Source organism: Bos grunniens, chromosome 29, assembly GCF_055505025.1.
Source record: "Bos grunniens cultivar Pamir isolate PY7600 chromosome 29, Bosgru_T2T1.0, whole genome shotgun sequence".
Taxonomy (NCBI): domain Eukaryota; kingdom Metazoa; phylum Chordata; class Mammalia; order Artiodactyla; family Bovidae; genus Bos; species Bos grunniens.
The window spans coordinates 2,904,411-2,920,166 of NC_141193.1; the positions used below are offsets into that span (position 1 = coordinate 2,904,411).

At 54.1% G+C, this 15,756-nt stretch overlaps 1 protein-coding gene across 1 annotated transcript in view; it reads left to right on the forward strand.

Moving 5' to 3' along the window:
- Positions 1-758: 758 nt before the first annotated feature.
- Positions 759-15,756, forward strand: part of LOC147341716 (actin, alpha skeletal muscle 2-like) — a 37,244-nt gene continuing 22,246 nt past the window's right edge. The window contains exons 1-5 of the mRNA XM_086383289.1: positions 759-1,115; positions 6,127-6,259; positions 11,217-11,345; positions 12,319-12,405; positions 13,281-13,391. Of these exons, the coding sequence (XP_086239415.1) occupies positions 6,146-6,259; positions 11,217-11,345; positions 12,319-12,405; positions 13,281-13,391 (441 nt within the window). The 5' untranslated portion in view covers positions 759-1,115; positions 6,127-6,145. The remainder of the gene's footprint in view (positions 1,116-6,126; positions 6,260-11,216; positions 11,346-12,318; positions 12,406-13,280; positions 13,392-15,756) is intronic.

Consider the following 15,756-nt stretch of genomic DNA (forward strand, 5'->3'; position numbering starts at 1 on the left):
GTCCATCCCTTGCAGCCACTCACTCGCCCCTCACTTGACTAGGTGGGTCTGTGCATCCTCCATGAGGTGTTCATGGAGACAGCATTAGGAGCGGATCATGGACTCAGGAAAGCAGGGCTGTTACAGCTTACCCCAGTGGGCCCTCGTGTTTGCACCCCGCATGCCAGAGGCTGCACCATGATCCTCTGAGCAGACTGGTTCCAGGAGTCCTGTCACCCCTTGCTTGTGGGACCCCACCCGCTGGGATGGGAGGTCTGAAGCCACCCTGCTCTCTGCCTCACCAGATACACGCCCTTTCAGTCAAGGTGCTGGGATGTCCTGCCCCCAGAGGGGACCACACTGCTTCTGCCCCTACCTCGTCCAGGCCAGGACACCTGCCTCCGCCAGCCCGTTGCCTTCCTGCCCAAGGCTGAAGGCAGCTCTGCCTAACAGTCAACTCTCCTCCAGTGCCCGGAGCTCACATCCCAGGGGCAGGCCTCGGGGGTCTGGCAAGGGCCTGCATCTCCATTCTTCTGCAGCAGGGCCGATTCCTGGAGGGCCCCACATGCCAGAACAACCACAAGAGTGGATACAGGAAAAGCAGAAAGGAGGTTGTAAACACTGGACGGCAAGCGGGGACCTGGCAGGCTGGAGCTGACGTCAGGGCAGGACCCTGAGGTCACAGCTGTGTCACAGCACAGTGTGATTGTTCTGCATCATGGTGGCCCCAGGCCACCAAGACAAGGCCACCCCATGGCCAGCATCCTTGGTGAAGCAGGCAGAGAGGTTTGTCATCTCCTTGAGAGGCTTGTGTGTTTGCAAATGTCATGTTCACGAAGTTTCAATTAACCAGATAGCTCAGTTTTACGAAAGGTCTTTTCTTCAGTGGATGGGGCAGGGAGGTCGTTAGTCGGCTGCCCTATTTGTGATGGTCATTCAGCTGTTTGTTTCGGTACCTCTGGTTTGGCCTAGATGCTTTCACTGTTTAATGTTTAATGGAGGACTTTGAAATCTTTTTTCTAACAGAAAGAGAAATGTTGCTGAACGAGACTGATGGTTCAGCACTGAATAAACGAGAACCCTTCCCCTGAGAACCAGGCCTGCACCTGCCACGTGTCTTCCCTGGGAACTTGGAGGTAAGAGGGGACTGGTTGCTTTCCAAGAAGCAAGATGTGCTTGGGAATTTCAAATTTCTTGCTGACTAAGGTGTGTATAGTTAAGGCTATGGTCTTTCCAGTAGTCATGTACTGATGTGAGAGCTGGGCCATAACGAAGGAAGAACACTGAAGAAATGATGCTTTCGAACTGTGGTGTTGGAGAAGACTCATAAGAGTCCCTTGGACCGCAAGGAGATCAAACCAATCAATCTTAAAGGAAATCTACCCTGAATACTCATTAGAAGGACTGATGCTGAAGCTGAAGCTCCAATCCTTTGGCCACCTGATGCCAAGAGCTGACTCATTGGAAAAGACCCTAATGCTGGGAAAGATTGAGGGCAGGGGGAGAAGAGGGCAGCAGAGGATGAGATGGTTTGATGGACATGAACTTAGTTATGCAAGCTCTGGGAGATGAGAGACTGGGAGGCCTGGCGTGCGCAGTCCATGGGGTCACAAAGATTTGGACACGACTTAGCAACTGAACACCACCACCAACAAAAATGAATGGCTTCATGTTTTCTCTTTTCCAAAAAAGAAAAAAATGTAAAACTTTTGTGTTTGTCTACACTAGGTCTTTGCTTTGGCGGGTGGGCTTCTCACTGGAGTGGCTTCTCTTGCTGTGGCGCACACGTTCGCGGGCAGGTGGGCACAGTGGCTGTGGTGTGAGGGCTTAGTTGCCCCACAGCCTGTGGCATCTTCCCAGACGTGGGATCGAGCCCATGTCTCCTGCATTGGTAGGCAGATTCTTAACCAATAGTCTACCAGGCAATTCCTCATCAAGCTTTCTCTTGATGCTTCCTTTAATCTTCTTCCTTCAGATATATATATAAAAGACTTCTAAGTAGGGATTTAACCAAATTACATCTAAAACGGTCTGGAATTCAATTCTCAAAGTCTCAGGTATTCCCCAATTTTTGTGAGTCTGGGCACCTGGGCAGACTCCCAGGCCCCAGAGTCAGGGGCTCCTGGCAAAACACACAGCAAAGCAGCCTGGGTTCCTTTTCATGTATCCAAACAGCTCCACGCAGTCACGTTTAAATTAAGATTCTATGAAGGAGAAGGGTCCATTTGGGGCTGCTTATGGCTGCTGGTAAATGAAAATACGTCAGCATTTTCTTCCAAATGTGTATTTGAAATTCACAAGCATTTGCATTTCTCATCAGTGACACAAGCCAGGGGGACACAGGTGAAGAAATCTTTAGTGGAGGTCTAAGGACTTCAGGGAGCAGAGCCTTGACTTAACAGCAGGTGCAAAACCAGACCCAGATTTCCTCTCCCTTCCTGTGGGACCTGACCAGGTGAGGTGGACTGTTCATTGCTGTTGTTCTCTCTGGAGGATGAATTTGGCCTCCAACACTATCGGGATACAGGTGACTGAGGAGAGGGCACCCATGATAAATTTCAGTCTAGCGGACAGGGAAGCTGTGTTGAATGGGTGAAACTTTGGTCCAGGTGGTGGGCTTGGTGTGGAAGCTGAAAAAGAGTGAGATGCCATTTTGGGTGGAAAATGCTGGTAACTGGCATGACTATTGTCCAAACTGAAAATATGGATGCTCTCCAAGATTGAAAACATCAAGCATCTTTTCTGACCAGAAATAATGCCTGGCACACAGTAGCTCTGCAATAATTTTTGGAACGAACTGATGAAAAATCAAATCCACAGAGGAAACGTCTTTCCAAGCTAACCAGAGTCCATTTTGCAGGTGTCACCATGAACCGGTGCACCCAGGAGTGGGCAGATGTTTTCCAGAAAAAGCCAACTAGGAAATCCTTTAGGCTTTGCGGGTCAGACGGCCTCAGTCACAACCATTCGATGCTGCTGCTGTAGTAAGAAAGGACCAGAGACAGTATGTAGACAAATGGGTGTGGCTGTGTGCCAATAAAACTTTAAGAAAACAGACGGAAGCTGGAAGTGGCCCATGGGCCATGCGTGTGACCCTCTGTATGAGATGGACTCATCACCTCTACAGGATAGACACAGCACCTGTGTATTCTTTCAGGACCCAGAACTGGATATTTAAGTACAAATGTGTTAGAATTGCCCCTCCCAAAGGGAGCCGTCCTACACTGTTGGAGAGAAGGCAAGCTGGTGCAACCACTGTGGAAAACAGCACAGAGGTTCCTCAGAAAACTGAAAAAAAAAGTCACTGTGTGATCCAGCAACACATTCCTGGGCATTTCTCCAGACAAAACTCTAGTTTGAAAGGATACAAGGCTCCCAGTGTCCACAGCAGCGCTATTTACAGTAGCTAAGACATGGAAGCAACCTAAGTGTCCATCGACACGTGAATGGGTGAGGAAGATGTGGTGCATACACACAACGCAATACGACTCAGCCGTGCAAAAGAGCAAAACAATGCCATTTGCAGCTGCAAGGCCATTTGCATCCTGCCATTTGCAGGAGGGACCTGGAGATGACCAGACTAAGGGAAGTAAGTCAGATAGAGAAAGACAGTACCATTGGAGATGACCAGACTAAGCGAAGTAAGTCAGATAGAGAAAGACAGTACCACGTGGTAGCACTTATATGTGGAATCTGAAATACGATACGAATGAACGAGTCTGTGAAACAGAGACAGACTCACAGACGCAGAGGGCAGACCTGCGGCTGCCGAGGGCAGGAGTGGGGAGGGCTGGAGTGGAGTTTGGGGTTAGCAGATGCAAACGGTGGCACTTAGAATGGATAGACAGCACCGTCCTGCTGGGCAGCCCAGGGAACTATAGTCACTGCCCTGTGATAAGCCGCAATGGCTAAGAATGTGTAACTGAATCACATTGCTGCACAGCAGAAATAAAACATAGTAAATCAACTACAATTTTAAAAAGAGAAGAAGAAAAACTGCCTCTCCCTTTCTTTCTTGTACTTAAAATTTTTTTAATGTTGTCAAATTACTCTGCATTGTGTTAGAGGTCAGTTGAAGGGCTGAAAGCCTTTCTTGGCTCCAGAAGGAGGAACGTGTGCAATCTTTCCTAACTTGGATCTGAGAGCTGTGGTCTAGTGAGCGGCCACCAGGGGGCAGCCAGGACACACAGGAGACGACAGCTTTGCAGGAAGAAGCAGAGTAGAGCCCAGCATCTTGAAGGGCGGCACCGTCCCAGGTCGCATTGTGTGCACTCTTGGGCTGCAAGACCTGGGATCCAGGATGGAAAACGCTGCACCAGAAGTCTTCTTCTGATGCCACCCTCTGCAGACAGTTTGCTGATATGCATTAACATGCATGCATGCTGCTGCTGCTGCTAAGTCGTGTCTGACTCTGTGCAACCCCATAGACAGCAACCCACCAGGCTCCTCTGTCCACAGGATTCTCCAGGCAAGAATACTGGAGTGGGTTGCCGTTTCCTCCTCCAACTTGTGCATACAAATACTTAATTCTAAATATGTAAATGTGATGTCCTCCGGACTAGACCAAGAAGCCTGGGATCCTAGGACAGCAAGCCAATATTGCTTTGGGCCTCATTACTTAAATAATTAACCTCAACATTTGTTTAGGGGAGAGGTCAAGTGCTGTGAGGGGCACGTGGGGGTGCCGAGCCTCACCTGGATGTTGTTGTTGTTTAGGCGCTAAGTCATGTCTGACTCTTTTGTGACCCCATGGGCTGTAGCCCCCCAGGCTCCTTTGTCCATGAAATTTTTCAGACAGGAATACTGGAGTGGGTTGCCATCTCCTTCTCCAGGGGATCCTCCTGACCCAGGGACTGAACCCATGTCTCCTGCATTGTCAGGTGAATTCTTTACCACTGAGGCATGGATGTATATCATCACAAAATAGGACAAAGAGAAAAAGAATACTCCCCCCTCTCCTGTCAGTCTGAGGGTGCAGCTCCTCATCCAAGTCCTCCCAGGCTGACTTAGAACGTTGCCTCCTATGCACAGGCCTTATCACATTGGATTAAAGTGATTCTTAAATAGCTTTATTTAATTTCACTGTGCTGTTGCCGTGTGGGCTTTTTTCTAGTTGCAGTGACTGGGGGGCTACTCTCTAGCTGCGGCTCACAGGCTTCCATTGCGGTGGCATCTCTTGTCATGAAGCAGCAGGCTCTAGGGTGCATGGGCTTCGATAGTCACAGTGAGCGGGCTCAGTGGTTGCAGTTCCCGAGCTCCAGAGCACAGGCTCAATAGTGTAGTTGCTCCTCAGCACGTGGGGTCTTCCTGGATCAGGGGTTGAATGCACGTCTCCTGCACTGGCAGGCAGGTTCTTTACCACTGAGCCACCAGGGAAGCTCCAGTTCCTTCTCCTAATGGTCTGAACCTTTCCCTTCCAATCTCCATGACACCCTTTGTAGATTTTTGCTTCTCTGTGTTGATACTGAATATTTAGACTCACAAGTGACTCCCGGCTCCATGAGAATTTGGGGTAAAGCAGGAGAATGCTCCTTCGGGGACTGCTCTGTCCTGGGTTCAGCAGCCCTACCCCACTCTCCAGTGACCAGCAGGCTCAGGGAGTCGGCTGGTTGGAGGCAAATCCCTCCCCACTCTGAAGCAGTTCTAGGTTGAGATTTCCTTCTTTATTCTTCTTCTCATGTTTTCCAAACTTGCCAAAACCTGGAAGAAGCTTCTAGAAGCCAAGTGGAGGGGAGGGATTGATTTTGACCTGGGGCCAGGAGGTGCAGGAGGCCTCACAGGAGAGGGGTTGGGGCTCTGGCCGTGACACCAGCATGCAGACCACCAGGGCCACTGAACCTCCCGGGGCCCCCTGGCCAAACCCCCGGCTGGGCGAACGGTGAAGGGAGTGCTTCAGGAGACCCCAGTGAAGCAGGTCATGGGCTGCACCCGGCAAAAGCCACACGGCTCCAGGGCAGCCAGCGCAGGTGGTCATCTGAGACCCCGGCCACTCCAGCAAACTGCCCAGTGCATCCAGATGCAGCTCACCCCGCAGGCAGGCCCAACTCTGGGTGCCCAGAGCTGAGATCCTACCTGGCACTGCAGCTGCTCCTCAGGTTGGCACCTTGCAAACAGTACAAACAGCCGCACCCTCTGTCTTCCCTGCAGCTGGCTCACACGCGGCGCCATGAATGTGCCCCTTATCTGTGACTACGGCTCGGGCTTCAGCAAGGTGGGCTTCGCGGGGACAGAGGCACCCCTGGCCGTGTTCCCAACCATCCTCGGGAAACTCCGCCACGAGGTGAGTGCCAGGCGTCCTCCCTGGGGGCCGCAGCCCCTTCCCAGCTAAGATTCAAAGGGCCTTGAGCCTTGTCTTAAGACATCCCACCAAGAGGACCTGGCTCAAGATCGCTACACATTGCTTCGTCTTTTGCTTTGTGTTGCTGTGCTCAAGCTGCTGGGACAAAGGCCCACAGCCGGGGCAGCTTAAACACCAGACAATTACTCTCTCCAGGCGTGGAGGCTGGAATCCCAGACCCAGCTGTGGGCAGGGCCGGTCCTCCTGAGGCCCCCTCCTGGGCGTGCAGACAGCCGTCTCCTCCCCGTGTCCTCACAGGGTCGTCCCTCTGTGTGTCTGTGTCCTGACCTCCTCTTCTTATAAGGACACCAGTCCTGTGGGTCTAGGGCCCACCCTCGTGACCTCATTTTACTGTAATCACCTCTTTAAGGGCCTGGCTCCCAATACAGCCACACCCTGAGGTCAGGGCTTCAGCACAGAGTTTTCTGGGAGGGATGCAGTTCAACTGATAACATGCTCTAAGCAGTGATGAAAGTGTGCTTCCTTGGGGGAGGGGAAGGAAGCACCAGCCTTGCCCTGTCTGAGCCCCTTCTCTCTGAGGCCATCCCCTCCCTCCTTCTGTGTCTCCTGGCTGCCCCTCCAGCCGCGTCCCCTGGAGCCAGATGGGCTCGTCCTGTGCATCCAAGAAGCAGAGAGAGGAAGGGGGAGGGGGTAGGGGGGGCGGGGGGGGCAGGCGCAGGAAGAGGCAGGGCTGCCAGAGTCAGAGGCAGGGGGACCTGTCGGGTGTGCGGGTTTCCTTGGGGCCTGAGCCACCCCACCTCCCGGAAGAGCCGCCCAAGCTCCCCATGTCTAGCCTTTGTTGCTAGTGGTGGCGGCTGACTTCCGGTCCCGTGGGCTTGGGAGTCTGGGGCGGTGCGAACACTGGAGATAAGAAAAGGCTGCAAGAGCCCTGCTTAATCCACTTACTGCGGCTCAGCTGGGTGAGAGAGGGGTCCCGACACCCCTCCAGGCTGCCCTCCCAACGCACAGCTGCAGGCAGAGCTCCGGCCACCGTGACAGCCACCGGTCAAGGCCAGGAAGGAGCAGACTGTCTGTTGGCCCCTGCCCTCCTTCCGCCGTGTCCCCAGAAGCACCAGCTTGGCCAGGGACCTCCCCTGGCTCCTGCCTCCCAACGGTTTGGGACCTTTGAGCCCTCTCTGCTGTCCACTCTCTCTCGGAAACTAAACTGTCTCTGAATAATTCCCCACCAGCCTCAAGAGGATGGAAAAGCATTTGCCTCCCCCCTCGCCCACCCTGCTTTGTAGGGGTTTATCTACTCAACAGTTGGGAGGGGGGAGTGGGAGTTAGCTGGGGGTGCGTGGCGGAGGGAGGCTTATACTTCATCTGTTGTAGCTGCTGCTGGGTTAGTGCCCTGGGGAGGCTGTGACGAGGGCTGCTGTCTTGGTGCCGAGACAGCGTAACTTCGGATCCTCCTGGTTCTGGAGCCGCAGGTCCAGAATCAAGGTGTTGTCGACGGAAGCAAAGAGACAAACCAGCACAGCCTCAAAGCTGAGAATTCTGTTTTGTTCGGTGGACTTACGGAGGGACTTCGGTCCAGTAGACAGGCTCTCAGGTCGCTCTGAGGATCTGCTCTGCAGGGTAAGGGAGGAACCAGGGGATATAGGGGTTTTTGTGATGAAAACCAGGTAGTCGATACATCACAAGATTGCTCTTAGTTAAGGAAAAGCACATATCTCAAGTCAATAAATTTAGCCGTCTTCTCTATACGGGAAGAGGCAAGAGTCTGGGCTCGTTGGAATCATTCCTTTGATATGCACTTCGACCGTCTGGTGAAGAACCCGCCTGCCAATTCAGAGATGCAGGTTTGATCCCTGGGTCGGGAAGATCCCCTGGAGAAGGAATAGGTTGCCCACTCCAGTATTCTTGGACTTCCCTGGTGGCTCAGACAGTAAAGAATCCACCGGCAATGCAGGAGACCTGGGTTCAATCCCTGGGTTGGGAAGATCCCCTGGAGAAAGTAATGGCAACCCACTCCAGCAATCTTGTCTGGAGAATCCCATGGACAGGGAGCCTGGTGGGGTACAGTTCATGAGGTTGCAAAGAGTTGGACACAACTGAGCGACTAGCACTTTCAGCTGTCTGGGGCCGGCATCTGCTTTTCTCCATCCCGAGTCCCCTGTGGGTGCACAGTCGGGGGGCTTGTTGGCCGCGACACCCTCTGTTTACTTATACAACAGGTGACGGCGTGTCGCAGGACCACATTCTCCAGGGTCTGGGGGAGGGTCCTCCCGGCGTCTCCCCACTTCCGGTGACGTTCACGGCGGAGTCTTCCCACTTCCGGTGGCGTTCACGGCCTGAGGCTGGATCTCTGCGGCGTGTGGCTCCGTCATCACGTGGCTTCTCTCTCCTTCCCCTTCTCTGCTCACTCTCCCTTCCCTTCTCATAAGGACACTTGCCACTGGGTCTCCCTGCCCTAAATCCAGCCGCATTCCAGATCCCTAAATGAGTCACATCGGCAAAGACCCTGTTCCCAAGCAAGGTCGCGCTCATGTGGGTTCTAGGGCCTACACGTGGACCTATCTCAGGAACCGCCATTCAAACCTCTGCTCTGCTCTGATGCTGGAGCTGGGGCTCCTCTACCAGCCGGCCTCTGAGAGGTTGTGCAAGTAGGAGGCACCAAAGCCACTCGGAAGGCGGCAGGAGGGGCAGGCTGCCTGCTTTCCCACACTGTTCAGCCCACTACCCCCCAGCAGCAGGCAGCCCTCATCCTCCCCTCCATCCAAGGATCGCCCTGCGGCCCCAGGAGAGCCCCTCCCAGCCCTGAGGGACCTCCTCTGAGCCTTTGTTCTGCAAACCCACTGCCGGGTTCTTCCCACAGTCAGGCGGCCTCCAGGGGGTCCTACTCTCTGCCCTTCTTGCGCTTTCAGACTCCCAGCGCAGTGTAACCGCCTCCCTGTACTCAGTCCCTCTGTTTGAAGCCCTCAATGTGACATCTCTTGCCCCAACAGGTGTGATCATTTGTCCTGCAAGGTCAAACTTCACACTGAACCTAAAGCGGTGGGAAAGGGGGTTCAAGAGGGAGGGGTTATAACTAACGCTGATTCATGTTGATGTATGGCAAAAACCATCACAATGTTGTAATTATCCTCTAACTAAAAGAAAGAAATAAAGAAATAGCCTAAATCCTAAAAAAAAAAAAAAAAATTAACGTTGGCCCACAGAACAACATGCTACAGCCCCAGGGAGGGTGTAATACCTGTTCACTCTACAAAGAGGTTCAATGAGAAACAGTGCAGGTTACATACCTGGGGAGGCACAAGATTACTGCAAAAAAGTTCAAATTCCTCACCAAAATGGTACCGTGTGACCAAGACGAATGATCAGGCAGCAAACCCTCTATCGGAACCGCAGCCTACTGGGTTCTCAGTCTTGGTGTTCTGTAAGGCATCTTGGTGCCACCTGTCCGGGCTTCGGGCAAGTCCCTGGTGAAGCTTCTGCCTCCAAGAGGGGTCGGCACATGGCAGGATGCTCCGCGTGGGCTCATTTCCATCTGTGCCAACCACACCATGGTCCCTCCCGGGCCCTTCTGTGTGGCAGCAGGAGGGCAGGGAGACCCCTCGTGGGGGACCTCTGGCCATGGAGGGGTGGGACAGGCTCTGCCCAGAGTCACGCAACCGCTGTAACCAAAGCAGCCGTCAGACCCGAGCTCCATCCACATTGAACCAGGACAAGGCTGCCTCTTCCTCATTCCCACAGGCACCCCTGGTTCCTCTCCCTTCTCATGAAGGTTGGGCTGAGCTGAAATCTGCCCCTTGTGTCAGCGGATACTTTCGGTTTATAAAACGTTTTCCGAGCCACAGACTTTCTAGACTTCATCCCTGGCAACACTGTGGCCGGCCACTGTCACACCGGCCAGAGAAGGAAGCGGAGCTCAGACAGAGCAGACTCCATGCGTGAGGCGCACGGCCTCTTCCGCCTAAAATACAAATTCCTGAGATGCAAGAGCTCTGTGCGGAGGAGCTGTGGTGCTCCCTGAGGGGCCTTTCTCTGAAATCCGCTGCAGCAGGGCAGCCTGGCACCACCAGGCCGTTGGATCACCAGCATCATTGCCGCATGCACCATCGCAGCCTGGCACCATGCAGCATGGCCCGCGTGCACCAGCACACCACCGCAGCCCCCTGCCTCCACACCAGCACCAGCCTGCCCCGGGACACCTGCCCGGGACACTGTGCTGCCCACAGATGACTCGTAGCCAACAACGGAGCACGGCAGGGACAGCCAGGCAGACCCACTTCTGGGAGACACGAATGAATGAATGACCCTGATGAATGACTTTGGCTCAAGGACTCCTCCAGGTCGCCCATCCAGCCTGCTGTCCTGGCCTCAGAATCGGACGACAGCCTGTGTCTCTCCTCATCTGCGTGTTCCCGAATAAAATCCTTGTACTGTTCATCTCCTCTTGGTGTCTGGTTCTTGGTGGACTCAGATTAACACAGAGCTGACTCTCAGATCGTTTCCAAATGATGGAATGCATGGTTTAACCTGCATGAAAGTAGATTTGTCTTCCCCCAAATAACGGATTATATTAAATTGGAGACTCGCCCTGCTTACTTTCCAAAGCAAAGATAGAAGCCAGTGTGTCCGCCCCCACCCCCACCTCCAGAGCTCCTTCCTTCCCACCCCTCTCTCTGTGGCCTTAGTCTCCTCACCTACAAAGCGGACAAGAGCCCGTCCCAGCAGGGGTTCCTGGGTGCACCTTCTGCTTGCTGGTCATCTGCTGAAACCCCTTAGCAGCATTTTGACACAGTGTGGGGGTCTGAGGGGGCCACCAGCAGCAGTGCTGTGACCCGGAGTGGCCCCGGCATCACGCTGGGGCTCCCCGCCGTCCACTGTGCACCCACAGACCCAAGTCAAGGGAGATGCTGCTGAGGGCAGACGTGGCCTGGCCTGTGTGTTTCAGAAGCTGTTGGTGGGAATGGAAGAGGAAGACTGGTTCATCGGAAATGAGGTTCCGAAAAACCAAGGGAAACTCAACCTCTTATACCCCGTCTCTAGGGCTGCCATCACCAACTGGGACGACATGGAGAAGGTAGGCGGTGGCTGCTGTTGGGTGGGCTGTGCTCAAGGGCCCCCACCAATGCCTGGGGTGGCCTGCTGCCCGGCACCTCAGAAGGGACGTACGGACAACATCCAGGGCTCTCCCGGCATCTCCCGGCTCTGGGTCTCTGGAGATGCTACATCGCAGTACTCACCATACAGGTCTTAGAACCACAGACCTGGGCCTGAATCCCGTCTCCATCACGCATGACCTGCATCATTTTGGACCCGTAATTTGGCTCTCTGGTCCTCAGTTTCCTAATCTGTAGGAAAGGGATATAACTTTTCCTACCATGTAACACTGATGTGAGAATTAAAGGAGACAATGGATTAAAAAAAAATCTGAAACATGCTCCACACTTATTAAGATGACTGTTATCTTAAAAACAAATAAACACCTCACCCCTCACCCTCCACCAAATGACAAATGTTGGTGAGAATGAGGAGTCAGAAATTTGGAATTCTCAGACACTCTTGGTGGGAATGTAAAACAGTGCAGTCACTATAGGGAACAATACGGTGATTCCCCAAAATCATGCTAGAATCACCGCGAACGTGAGCGTGCTAGTCACCCAGTCGTGTCCGACTCTTTGAGACCCTGTGGACTGTAGCCCACCTGGCTCCTCTGTCCATGGAATTCTCCAGGCAAGAGTACTGGAGTGGGTTTCCATTCCCTTCTCCAGGAAACCTTCCCGACCCAAGGATCGAACCCAGGGTATCCTGTAGATCAATCAGTCTCCGGAAGATTTTTGCTGTCTGAGCCACCAGGGAAGCAATCCCCCTTCAGAGTGAATCCCCAAAGACTTGGAAGCAAGGCCAGGAAGAGATATTTGTACACATGTGTTCATAGCAGTAAGGTTCACAGCAGCTAAAAGGTAGACATGACCTAAGTGTCCTTCAGTGAATGACTGGACGCACGCAACGTGGCCCTTCCACACAGTGGAATTGTATCTGGTCTTTAACAGGAAGGAAATCCTGACACAGCTACAATGGGGGTGAACCTTGAGGACAAGATGCTCAGTGAAATGGGGCAGTCACAGAAGGACAGTAACGTACGACGCCACTTCTATGAGGACCGAGGGTCATCAAATTCATGGAGACAGAGAGTGGGAGGTTGGGGACCAGGGGCTGGGGGAGGGGATGGAGAGTTAGTGTTTACTGGGACAGAGTGTCAGTTCGGGGAGATAGAAAGTTCTGGAGATGGACGGAGGCGATGGTTGTGCGACAGTGTTCATGCACTTAGTGCCCTGGACTGCACAGCTGGAAAAAGCTTACAGTGGTGAAGTTTGCGCTCCGTGTATCTTTGCTATTGTTGTTCAGTCTCTCAGTCGTGTCTGACTCTTTGTGACCCCATGGATTGCAGCTCACCAGGCCTCCCTGTCCCTCACTATCTCCCAGAGTTTGCCCAAGTTCATGCCCATTGAGTCGGCGATGCCATCCAACCATGTCCAGTGCAGTATGGATGGGATGGACACAGCTGCCTTGAACCACTCTCTTAGTAGCTGAGGGCTCCGTATGTAGTTGAACAGGATCACATTGCCGTGGACAATGCGTTAACTATCCAAGGCTTAAGGTCATCCCGACACGGAGTGGCTGGAAACAGGGATGGTCACCGGTTACCTCCCACAGTTTCCGTGGGCCAGGAACTCGGGGGCAGCTTAGCTGGGTGGTTCTGGCTTGATTCTCATGGGGTTGCAGGCAGGTGTTGGCTGGGGCTGCAGCGTCCGAAGGCTCAACTAGAGCCGGAGGACCCATTTCTGAGATGCTGCTCTGCAGGGCCAGCAAGCGGGCCCCTCTCGACGTGGCCTCTCTGTGGGGCCTCCCTGCGGTCCTCACGGCCCGAGGCTGGCCTCCTCCTGGGTGGGAAATGGTAGGGGCCGGGGTGGGGGCTGCGGGGCACTGACAGCCGCGCCCCCTCTCTCGTCAGATCTGGCACTATTCCTTCTACCAGATGCTCCACGTCGCCCCAGAGCAGCACCCTCTGCTGATGGCAGAGCCGCCCTTGAACTCCATACCCAGTAAAGAGAGACTGTCACAGGTAAGAGGCCAGGAGGGGAGCTCGGGGGTCAGGGAGCAGGCTGGTGGAGGGCGGCAGGGGCCCCTCCCCAACCTTGGGAGAGACAGAGACGCCAGCGAGACCGGACCCTTTCGGTATCAGCAAGAGTGACAGCTTCCCCCAGAGGGCTCACAAACCATCGAGCACAGGTAAGCTGTTGAAGCTGGATGGTTTCATCTGGACCTGCAGCCACGCTACGTGCAGGGCGCTTATGTGCCCCTTTGGGCAGGCAGGGAAACTGGGGCTTCCAGGAGCCGAGGCAGTCGTTGGCTGAGGTTGCACAGCGAGTGGCCTGTGGACACACCCAACCCCCGGGATCTGTGTTTGCAGTGTGTTCTCAGCATTGATGCCTGGTGTGTCCGGCCTGCGGGTCTAAGCCTGACTTAAAAGCTCCAGGGCCTCCTCCACATGTAGGCCTCACCCCTGGCTTGCCCCGCAACCCCAAGGAGTGGGTGATGTGTGCTGGTTGGATTGCCTCAGCTTGAACTGGGTTGAACTGGGTGATGGAGCCCATCAAGGCTGGTGGGGAAGGGGATGCACCCCCAGTGCAGATGGCAGAGCCCTCCTCAGGGCTGGTATGCGGTCCAGGTGGGGCAAGAGCTGCAACGGCTGCCTAATGAGGACGTCAGCGAGCTAATTAAGCAAGCAGCCAGGTTCTGCCACCTGGCTCGGACTCCCGGAGCCCAGCGGCGCTTCCCGCGGTGAGCGGTGACCCAGCAGGCATGCCCAGCGGCCGGAGGCACCACCTGCCCAGCGAGGAGGCTCCCTCCACGGCCCAGAAACAGAGCAGCGTCCACCGCAGCACAGATGTGAGCCCTGCCTCATTTAACACAGGGCTCGGGGGCTCCCACGAGTCCTCCCCTGCACGTGGGCGGTGGGCCATGCTAGGCACGTGGACTTGGCATAAGCCTCAGTCCTGCCACAGCAGACAGCAGCTTTGAGAATGCCCAGTGCCCGAAGGGGCCCGTGTGAGCTGGAGAGAGAAGAGAGAGACAGAAGCATCCTTCCTCCGAGGGAACGCACTGCTCCAGACAGTCTTGTTCAGGGCTCCCCAGGGAAGCAGAACCAGGAGGAGATAGACATTCAGTGGAGGAGACCCACAGAGTCAAGGGATTTAGACCTGTCCCTCCTGAAGGAAACCAACCCTCCAGTGAATATCCACTGGAAGGAATGATGCTGAAGCTGAAGCTCCAATCCTTGGCCACCTGATGCGAAGAGCCAACTCATTGGAAAAGACCCTGATGCCGGGAAAGATTGAGGGCAGGAGGAGAAGGGGGCGACAGAGGATGAGATAGTTGGATGGCATCACCAACTCAATGGACAAGAGTTTGACCAAACTCTGGGAGATGGTGATGGACAGGGAAGCCTGGTGTGCTGCAGTCCCTGGGGTTGCAAAGAATTGAACATGACTGAGCAACTGAATGACAACAAGGAGAAATACGTATTATTGTAAAGAGTCAATGAGGATCATGGGAGCCGGCAAGTCCCAGCATCTGCAGCCAGCAGGATGGACCCCAGGACAGCCAGTGGTCTAAGTCAGTCAAAAACCACAAAAAAACTTACGTCCCAGGATTTCCTGAGGGCTCAGTGGTAAAAATCTGCCTGCCAATGCGGGAGACACGGGTTCGATCCCTGATCTGGGAAGATTCCACATGCCTCAGGCAACGAAGCCCATGTGCTGCAACTACTGAGCCTGTGCTCCAGAGCTCGGGAGTCTCGCTTACTGAGCCTGCAAACCCTGGCGCCTGGGCTCCACAGCAAGAGAAGCCGCAGTAACAAGAAGCTTGTGCTGGCTGCAACTAGAAAACGCCCGAGCAGCAACAAAGACCCAGCACAGCCAAAAATAAATAAAATAATAATAAGGAATATATTAGGAAATAAAAAGACCTGATGTCCCAGCTCAAAGGCAGTCAGGCAGGAGGAATGCCCTCTCCTTCAGGGAAGTTCAGATCTTCTGTTCTAGTCAGCCCTTCAGCTGATTAGATGAGAGCCACCTTCCCTGGTGGCTCAGGCGATAAAGAATCTGACTGCAGTGAAGGAGACCTGGGTTTGATCCCTGGGTGGGAAAGATCCCCTGGAGAAGGGAATGGCTACCCACTCCAGTATTCTGGCCTGGAGAATCCCATGGACTGAGGAGCCTGGCGGGCTATAGTCCATGGGGTCACAAAGAGTCCAACGTGACTGGATGACTAACACTTTCACTTTTACGACACTCATTTTGGGAAAAGCAATCTGCTTTGCTCAGTCTGTGGGTGGCGCTAGTGGTAAAGAGCCTGCCTGCCAATGTAGGAGACTTAAGAGACACAGGTCCAGTCCCTGGGTGGGGAAGATCCCCTGGAGAAGGAGA